The sequence below is a fragment of the Strongylocentrotus purpuratus genome, unplaced genomic scaffold, assembly GCF_000002235.5.
Source record: "Strongylocentrotus purpuratus isolate Spur 01 unplaced genomic scaffold, Spur_5.0 spur5_scaffold_8, whole genome shotgun sequence".
In the NCBI taxonomy this organism is placed as follows: domain Eukaryota; kingdom Metazoa; phylum Echinodermata; class Echinoidea; order Camarodonta; family Strongylocentrotidae; genus Strongylocentrotus; species Strongylocentrotus purpuratus.
This window is the reverse complement of record NW_022145614.1, coordinates 23,179,200-23,188,899: the sequence shown is the minus strand read 5'-3', so window position 1 is coordinate 23,188,899 and position 9,700 is coordinate 23,179,200. Positions and strand designations below refer to the sequence as shown.

The window sequence follows — 9,700 nt, the reverse complement described above, 5'->3', positions numbered from 1 at the left end:
CCTTCTCTGAATTCAGTTTCCCCCTCCAGCGCGAAGCACAGAAGCTTAACGTTTCATTAAATTATTAGAGAAAGAAGACGATTTGTTGTACCGTTCTCGACTTGTCAGAATTTAAAAAAATGTTTCTTTGTCTGGTCCTTTTTCGTCCTATGTCCTCTTCCTGCCCCTACCGCTCCTAGCTACGCATGATTTAAAGGGAAAATGAAACAATCATGATTGTGATAGCACACAATTAGGTCAGTAGAAATGAAAGAGGGAAAAATATCTACTAGAATTATACACCAACCATGGAATATCCACCACCGGGAGTGTCATATCATAGTTTTGTGTTATCGGGCGAGGGCCGGGGCGTAGCGACCAAGCGAGATTTTGCAATGTAGAATGCTGAAATTATGCATTCTAGAAAATCCCTAAGCCCAATATTTACGTTCCTTCTGCTACATGTATATTTCTTTCTAGCTATATATCTAAATTTCCAGGGGGATGTGTCCCTCTATCGGGCCCAGGATCGCCGCCCCTGTCCATGATTACTATCAACATGAGTTCAGATATAAGCACAAGCGAGTTGGTATGAGCTGAATCCTTTTCTCCTTTTTTTTTTCTCTCTCTTCTTTCTTTTCTCTTCTCTTTTCTTTTCTCTTCTCCTTTCTTTTCTCTTCTCCTTTTTTTCTTCTCTTCTCCTTTCTTTTTTTTCTCTTTTTTTCTTTACGCCGCCAATAGGGGGGCCGCGGCCGTTTCGGCCCCCCCCCTGGATCCGCCACTGACCTGTGTTTTTACTTTTGGTTCCCTTGTGAAATTGCCTTTGTTTTTATGGTAGATTTACTCATTTCATGCAATCAAATTTGTATATATATTTTTAAACAGTTACTGCAATATTGTTTGTGTGACTTGTGGCCTCTATTATTTGCATTATTTATATCGTAATGCAGTTTATCACATGATTATTTTATACGAAGCCAAGGTTTTAGACTTTGTAGCCATTGAATTGTACTTTGTCCTTGTTGTAATTACATTTTGATATGCCTAAAGAGACTCTTCAATTAAATATGCGCTATATAAATCCACCTTCTTTGCTATTATTTGATTGTATTCAACTATTGTTATTACTAAGTATTCACTTTTTACGTACTGATGTTGTTGCTAAATGATTTTATTCTAATTCTTCAAAGTGAATGAAACTGTTAGATAAGGATAGTGGAATAATTCATCGACGATTTAAAAAAAATATATAATTCAGTAAACAAGAAATTATGAAACTAGAATGAAATTTGTCGCTTACTTTGTCGCTTACTATCATAGTCTTTGGGAGCAGTTTCTAAAAGGAATGGTGTTAAATTGTGTGTAAATGTGACTGCAGAAATATAACTATCCAACCAGCAACAACGAAATAAAACAGAATATAACCGTTTTTTATGAACAAATTAATCAGTTGAGAAGAGAGAAGTGAAAAAGTTTAACAAGTCGGTGTGAAGAAGAGAGATAGTTGGAGCGAAAGAGGTTGAGTCGCTGGAGAAATAGTGAGTGTTTTTTTTTCAAAACAGAACCAAATGTCAGAAATTTTTCCAAGGTATTTTTTGGGGCGTATTTTTAACGATTATTTCTCCGAAAATAGAAATATACTGGTTAACTGGTTCATTTCCTTTTTTGTTCTTCCCACTTGTTTCTACTGTTTTCAGTGCAATCTTAACAATTTTCACAGAGCAATCATTCAAATTACAACCAGACTGGCTTAGTTGCCACGAATACAGTGAGGTTGCTTTGTAGGCCTGATCATGATTAAAATTATTAATCTCTATCAATCAATTACAAATCGGTGAAAATAATCAGTGTTACTAATGATTTTCTGTTTTTATATCATATCAAATACATTTATTTAAAATTGATGGTATTCAGTATCTCTGTCATTCTGTTTTCATTAATGGACAAGATTTGAATGTCACTAGGTCTGACAAATATTTGGGTTTTACGATTGTTGAGAATCTAAATTGTAACGAGACATACATTAAATGCAGCAAGATCACTGGAGTTATCTAGAGAAACGTTTTGAATTGCCAAAGTTCAGTTATTAAACCCAATTCGATCCATGTGCCTTGAATACTATTGTATAATATGGGCAGGCGCGGATCCAGGGGGCGACGGGCCTGCCCCCCCCCCGGTCAAAAAAAAAAAGGCAAAAATAGTGCTCTTACCCCCCCCCCCCCCCGCTTATTGCTTATTCACCGACTGGCTAAGTCGCCGATAAATTTTTCCTAAAAAATTGGACCCCCCAAAAAAGATGCTTCCCCCCCCCCCCGGGGGGGGGGGGGGGCATATGTATGTTCGTGTGTACAGTTTTGGGCGTGTGGATGGGTGTGTCGTTACCCATATCATATTAATATCTACACATCAAATACTCATAACTTTATCGCAAGTAAAAGCCATGCTATCCGTTTTGATAAAAAGATGGTTTCTATTATTCATTGATTTTTGTTGTAGCAGAATTAACACGAAGAACAATAACCCAAGATTGATTCTGAATGAAATCCATTAAACATATCATGTTGATTTAATCTTCGTCAATAGGTTAAATATGCTAATGAGCTCCCTCTAATCGGGCATAAACCTAATAGATCTTTGCTCCTTGTTTCGGCGTCAATCATATATTTACATTTCTGTTTCCCCTTGCAAGACCGAAACAAAGTACATGCATACATGTTTGGATTCGTCCAAAAAAATCTATTTAAGGTGACAGAGGTAATGGGTCCGTTCCACTTAGTATTTAGGGTACCTGGGCTCTATTCTATAGGGGAAATATTCAAATGTTTATAAGTCAAGTTGCCATTAATTTATACATATTTTGTTCATTTATCTTTGTCTCGAAAATCTACTCCTTATTACACAACTATGCAAACAACTCTGGTCTAGTTCGAAAACATGGTTAATTACTCGCTGACATAGATTTACCAAAACCCTATTGTGAACTAGTTGATTCGTATGACGTAAATGGATCTTTGTTTGGTGATAAAATCCGCGTTGATGATGAGAGAGAGGTTAGAGATATAAGCGATCCGCTACACTCTGCTTTGTGTCGTCTTCTTGTCTTCATTATAGTTTCGGTAAGTCGCATTTGATTCTCCAAAACTTTCATTATGAGATACTTTTAAAATCAAGCCATGGAAAATAAAATTATTCAATCATGCTTATTTACGCATTTTATGTAACATCTTTATTGATTTGCCTTAAAAATCATAGGGTTTAACGAATTATGGCGTTCCCTATCTTTTAGCAGGAACAGCCAACTTCAGCCATGTCTGTCAACTCTACTATGGAGGACAATCCACCTCAGAATGAGCACTTGGTTGGTACTCCAGCCACGACTTATTTGATTTCTCAGGGTGGCCAGTATTACCCCCTCTACAACAACAATACCTCGGGCTATCAGGCCCAGGCCCAAGCTAGACCATGTTGTCATGGAGCCTTAGAGCGAGCACCAAATACGGCAAAGTATGACGATATGAACTTGTACTCTCTCAAGCCAAATGTAAAGGTGAGAATTTAAAATAAGGTGTTCATTCATCCTCTCTTTCACAGCTTCATGACATGTGTTATTGTTCATTAAGTAATGCTACTATTGTCCTCAGGCGCGTACACAGGGGGGGGGGGGGTTTGGGGGTTAAACCCCCCCTTTGGTAAATTTTTGTGTGTAAACCCCCCTAAATTTCCCTAAAACCCACCCCTTTTAGATTTTTTTTTTTTTTTTTTTTTTAATTAAAAAAAAAAAAAATATTCCCATGGCCGACCTCAAAAAGATGACCTTACCCCCCCCCCCAACGGAGCAAAATGTCAAATTTTCAAATTTCGATACCAAAAAAAAAAAAAAAAAGTGTCCTCTTACCTTTTTTTAAAGTCTGCTTGTAATTCTTCAAAATTCTAAATCATATGACAGTTAATTATCTTAATGACACCCCCAAATATATGCGCCAGCTTGTAACGATCGCTCAACAACTGACAAATATAAACTGATTATTACCAAATCCAGATTCTAATCTACCGTCAACGTTTTTACAGTGGCTGCTTCGAAAACGTGGAACAATTATTATTATCATTAATATTATTATTGCCATTATCATTATATGTGTATGAATTTCTAGATACGTAACTTTGTTTAGATATGACTTTGATGAATATTCACTTTATTTCAATGCTCCTGTCGCTTTGAAACCTAGTGTTTGAAATGAGGAAATTGGTATCTGAATAATCAAAACATGAATATCACAAAGTTGCTTCAAAGAAAAGCTAAAAGTTCTTTACTTAAACGAACAAACTTATTTTGCTATATTTCCTATGTATTTATAAACTAATAATGTTGAAGATATTGTACTGAAAACTTTAAAAAATGATTACGTGGAAATATATGAAATCCATCAATAATGAATTTTCTTGAAATCAAAAACGGTCTATTTCAGGTTGATTTTGAGGAGACCTTTCAAGAGCCACTTGGTTCAGAAAATGTGAGTGTTGTCTGGAATTACAACAAGGTCATCTTCAATTGGACATCGGTGAGTTTCTTCTTATTCAAAGGGGAAATCAGAATTTTCCATCAATTCTATTTTACGTTAAATGTATAACTAAATTTTACCGTGTAGGCTAACCTGTCAGAAACTTACTTGATAAATAACTTTTGTTGTACTGTGTTGATTAAAACTCCCAACACGAACCAGCTTTCGTCAGGGTGTTCTTAAAATATGTTTTAGCTAAGCCTTTTAGGTCAAAGAATCTTCAATAACAATTACAGACGAAAGAAAGCATAACAATTTTGCACAACATACATTATTGTGTCAATAATTAAGCGTGATATTAATATTTTGCTGATTAAATTCGAATTTTCCAAGTTCAAAGTTATCATAACGCCTACAATTGTTTTCAATGTTTGTTACATTCCTGATATTGTGAGAAAAAAAAAATGATTTCGAAAAGCAAGTGCATTTCTTCCAGTTAGTCATTAAACACTATTAACTGATTTAAACCGTTTTGCCTCCTCAAAACACGACAAACGACAATGTTTTAATCCCTTTATTTTGAAACAGAGGGGATTTTACATCTTCCTCTCCGCACTCCTTGGTCCCATCTTGGGCATTGCTTGGGGTTTGGTCTTCGCCATCATGAACTTCATCCTGGTCTGGTTGGTCAATCCCGCTCTTAAGGTCATCCTACAGGCTTGTAGGATCGTGGAGGTACTCGCTAGGGGTGTGCTCCGGTCCTCTCTGGACCCCCTCTTCCAGTCCATCGGTCAGACGTTCACTTCTGTTCGAGGGAATTTCACTTTGACTGTCCCAGGCTTGGATGGACCCGGCTTGAAGAAGGAGAGCGACAAGTTGAAACTGCCCACCTTGTCCCATTCACATATTTAAATGACTTCCTCCAAATATGGTTAAAGCCACGAGCTATAATAAATTATTAAATAATTAAAAGCAATTCGATTCGATAAATCATTTCGTTGATGTATTCAAACAGTTTTACCTTTATATAGAATATGCAGGATGTAAATATACGGGAATGACGACATCGATATTCAAATGGATTGTTATAAGAAAAGTAATGAGAAGAAGGGCAAGATGGAATGAAGAGCAAAAAAGGAAGAACATTTTCAACAGTATATTGCAAAAAAAGTTTATAAGCAAGTGTGCCACTGTTTTTTTTCTCAGTAATATGTCCTGATTCAATTAATTTTTTCGCTTTTTATTATCTAAATACTTATTTTTAAATTTTTAAATTTAAATTTTGAAGATATATATTCTTAAGTATTTTTCATTTAAAAAATGGTGATGCAAAAATTAACTTTTACAAATGCTACTTTATCAAAACCAGTCAGAATATCTTTAAAATATGCAAAATATAGAATTATCAAAACATGGTATTAATGGTCTCTTTTTGACCTATTTCCATGGTATATTTGTCTTCACAGTGAGTAATAGAACGCTGACCATACGTGATTGAATTGTTGTCAACTTAATTGTGCGCCAATGAGATGAACGTTACGGTTGGAACAATATTCTGTCTTAAGTAGCAATACCTTATCTGACGGTTACCATTAGCATAAAATTGTTTATGCCCGTTAATTACAAGTAGTACTTTAGTACATAAAATATTGACAAAACTACCATTTATGAGTTGGGTATTCTTTTAACTTTCTTAGGATAGGAAAAGCTCGTTAGACATAATATGAATGATTTATCATTATTGAGTCTATAAAATAAGCTTAGATATCAGAAATTATTTCGTAATGCAATGCTATGCTTAGGTGCTGTACCATTTAGACAATAGTTCGATCACAAGTATTTTCAAGAAAACGGCTTACATGAAATTCCAATACCCTATTGTATTGCCTTCAGAAATCATGTTTGATTCATGGTTGATTTTTCAAAAGTCTCTTCAATCGTGTCAAACATAAAGTCTTAGAAGTAGAACGTGTTACTGTAAATTAATTGATGATTATCCGTATGCAAGAAATGGAAGAAAAATCGAAAATGCTGCAAGAGTACAAATTTGAACAAAGAATGGTGTGCCAATATAAAGTACGTGTTAAACAAAAACAGAGGGAAAGAAAGAGAGTGGGAGGGGAGCGTATACATTATGTGCAGTGTTTATAAGGGTTTTCTGTAGGTTTAAAGGCCAAGGGTATGTGAATGATTAGAACCATAGTATCGTCACCTGGTCAGATACAGAGCATAATACCATGCATTTCTGAATGGACAGAATTAGGGGTAGAGAGAAGAAAAAAGAGAGAGAGAGAGAGAGAGAGGGGGGAAGAGAGAGAGAGAGAGAGAGAGAGGGGGAGAAAGAGAGAGAGAGAGAGAGAGAGAGAGAAAGAGAGATGGGCGGACAACCAAAATATAAGGGAAAAGAAAGAAAGATAGGTAATTATGACGAAAATTATATACCATGTATACTGAGGGAACAAATGGATTTGAGTGAAACATGTAGTAAAAATCTAATGATCACATCATGGCTGTCATTAACATCCATACACATCCTTCGTGTTCTTGTTACAGATTATTTTCTAGACAATACATCTAAGGAACCAAAACAATTTTATGGAGAGTAGAAAAAAATGTGATTTAAATAATTTGAAAGAATTTCCTTCACATTTCCAAAGTAGCACTATCCATGTCAATACACTGTTCTTTTTCTACTTTGATATCTCGCTGTCGTGACTATAAGGTAGATATGAAGTAATGCTCTTTGGACTTACCAAGTCTGGCAATTTTTGATTTTTAGTTAATGATTGCTAGCGTCTACTTGTAGGCAATGATTAAATGAGGTACTGACTGTTACAATCTGTTGGTATTTTCCCTCTAGTTCATCTATATATTATTGAAAAGAATCTATTCAAAATAATTTTAATCCGCTTTGCTTTTCTGTATTTATGATTCACTATTAGAATGGAACAATAAATTGTTTGATCAATGAAATCATTAATGTATTGATTAAACGGTTGTCTTAAGAATGTTTAAATGAAAATAAGAATAATTCAATTTCTATTGATATCTTCATTAGCTTTGTCCTTGCTGTCTAGTGTTGTCCCTGATAAAATGAAGGTCGTTAAAGTAATACCCATCTACATAAAAGGTTCAGAGGATGAATTAGGTAATTATCGTCCAATATCACTGTTGACTTCATTCTCAAAAGTCCTCGAAAAAGATAATTTATTCTCGCACTATAAAGTTTCTCACCAATTAATATTTTCATCAATTCCCAGTTCGGTTTTCGTAAAAAACAGTCAACTGTGCATGCAATAATATTATTAATAGATAAAGTTACTAAGGCAATTGATAAGAGGTCTCACGTTGCTGGTATCTTTCCGGACTTCTCCAAGGCCTTTGACACGATTAACCATGAAATACTTTTATATGAACTCTCTTACTATGGAATTCGTGGAAGGGCCTTGGAGTGGTTCAGAAGTTATCTTGCAAACAGGAATCAATTTGTGTCTATTCATAATTTAAATTCTAAAACTCAACACATCACTTGCGATGTACCTCAAGGTTCCCTTTTGGGCCCACTTCTTTTTATATTATACATCAATGATTTTCAAAACTCTTCTAATAAACTTTCTTTTCTTTTATTTGCAGATGACACAAGCATATTTTTTACTCACGATAATCCTCAAATCCTTCTTGATAAATTAAATTCTGAATTACGATTTGTATGCGATTGGATTCAACCAAATAAGTTATCTCTTAACTTCAAAAAGACAAATTACATGGTCTTTAGTGATTCACTGCATACTTTACCTGGCGATGTTTTCATGAATGGCAATGAGTTAAATTGACTCTTCAAAATTATTGGTCTTTATATTTAATATTGATTGTAAATTAACATGGAAAGTCCATATCGACTACTTATGAAAATTGCTTTCAAGAAATCTAGGAGCTACCAATAAACTCAAACATCATTTTCCTCCCCATATTTTGAAATGATTATATTTTACGTTATTATTACCATACCTAAGTTACGGAATATTAGTTTGGGGGTAATTCTTCCAAGACGAAAATTGATTCCATACTCAAAATACAAAAAAAAAGAGCTGTAAGGATTATTTCTTCTGCCGATGTTTTGGCACATACAAATCCATTATTTCTTTCTTACAAGTTATTGAAAGTAACAGAACTATATTTGTAGGGATATTTATGTTTCAACTTAATATAGACGATTTTTTTTTAAAAATAGTGACATTAATTCTTATCCCACCAGGCAATCCCTCAATTTTCATCTATCCCCCGTACGCACCGTTCTTGCCTTTAAAACAATAACCAACACATGACCTTCATTTTGGAACAGTTTGGACGCTGAGATAATAAGCCAGTTCACGGTCGCAGTCTGAGCATGAGCAGATAAAGGTCATTGCAGAACAAATTTTGAAATACACGGGAGACGAAATGTGGATACGTGCTCATGAAAGCTATGTAACATTATTGATTCATGCACATTCAGTGTACGCCATGATACATAGGTGGAAGTATACTTTGAAAAGGGGGAAACAAAGGCTCTTTATATAGCACCTCCATCTCTGTAGGAGTGATTATTTCAAAATGTAAAAAATGGGACCTCTTCATGTTTTTAAGATCTGTGGATATCCGGGTTCATTACAGTAATGTGCTAACCGTGAACTGGTCTATTCAATCACCCTCGCTGTATTCATTCAAGCGTAAAATCAAAGACTTTCTCTTGAAATCATACGCATAAGGCACGTTGTCGTTATTTTTCATTTATTTATGTCTTTGTTTCTTCTTTTTTGCGCCTCGCTCGAGTGACTATTATGACTTTATGTAACCACATACCTGTATTAGGTTCCTCATATTTCACGTCGTTAATGATTATTTACTGTCATCATTGTTTTTGTTTGTCAATATACTTTATCTTGCTGAACTTAATAATATGTAAACTGTTATTTTGTGGAATGCGAAACAATAAAACAAAACAAAACAAAACAAAAGGAAACCCAAACGCCCGATCCGTATTCAGTTAATTTTGGTGCCAAATATTTTTTGATAAAGGAAATACTTGACCTCGACAGTTTACTTTAAGTTTACTTTAGACCAAACTTAACACAGTGTCAGAGCGTGGACCGTCCATGGTCAGAGTACGGGTCAAGTGATACAATTATATTGTTATCAGCTATAAAGTCTCCTGGCATACAAAATGCAGGGTGAATAAACAG

At 34.8% G+C, this 9,700-nt stretch overlaps 1 protein-coding gene across 1 annotated transcript; it reads left to right on the top strand.

Moving 5' to 3' along the window:
• Window positions 1-3,013: 3,013 nt before the first annotated feature.
• LOC100890713 (caveolin-1) lies at window positions 3,014-6,520 on the top strand. Its single transcript, XM_011669497.2, has 4 exons — window positions 3,014-3,095; window positions 3,269-3,526; window positions 4,446-4,538; window positions 5,067-6,520. The coding sequence occupies exons 2-4, from the start codon at window positions 3,287-3,289 to the stop codon at window positions 5,388-5,390; spliced, it is 657 nt and encodes a 218-aa protein (XP_011667799.1). The 5' UTR covers window positions 3,014-3,095; window positions 3,269-3,286; the 3' UTR covers window positions 5,391-6,520.
• The last annotated feature ends 3,180 nt before the right edge of the window (window positions 6,521-9,700 follow it).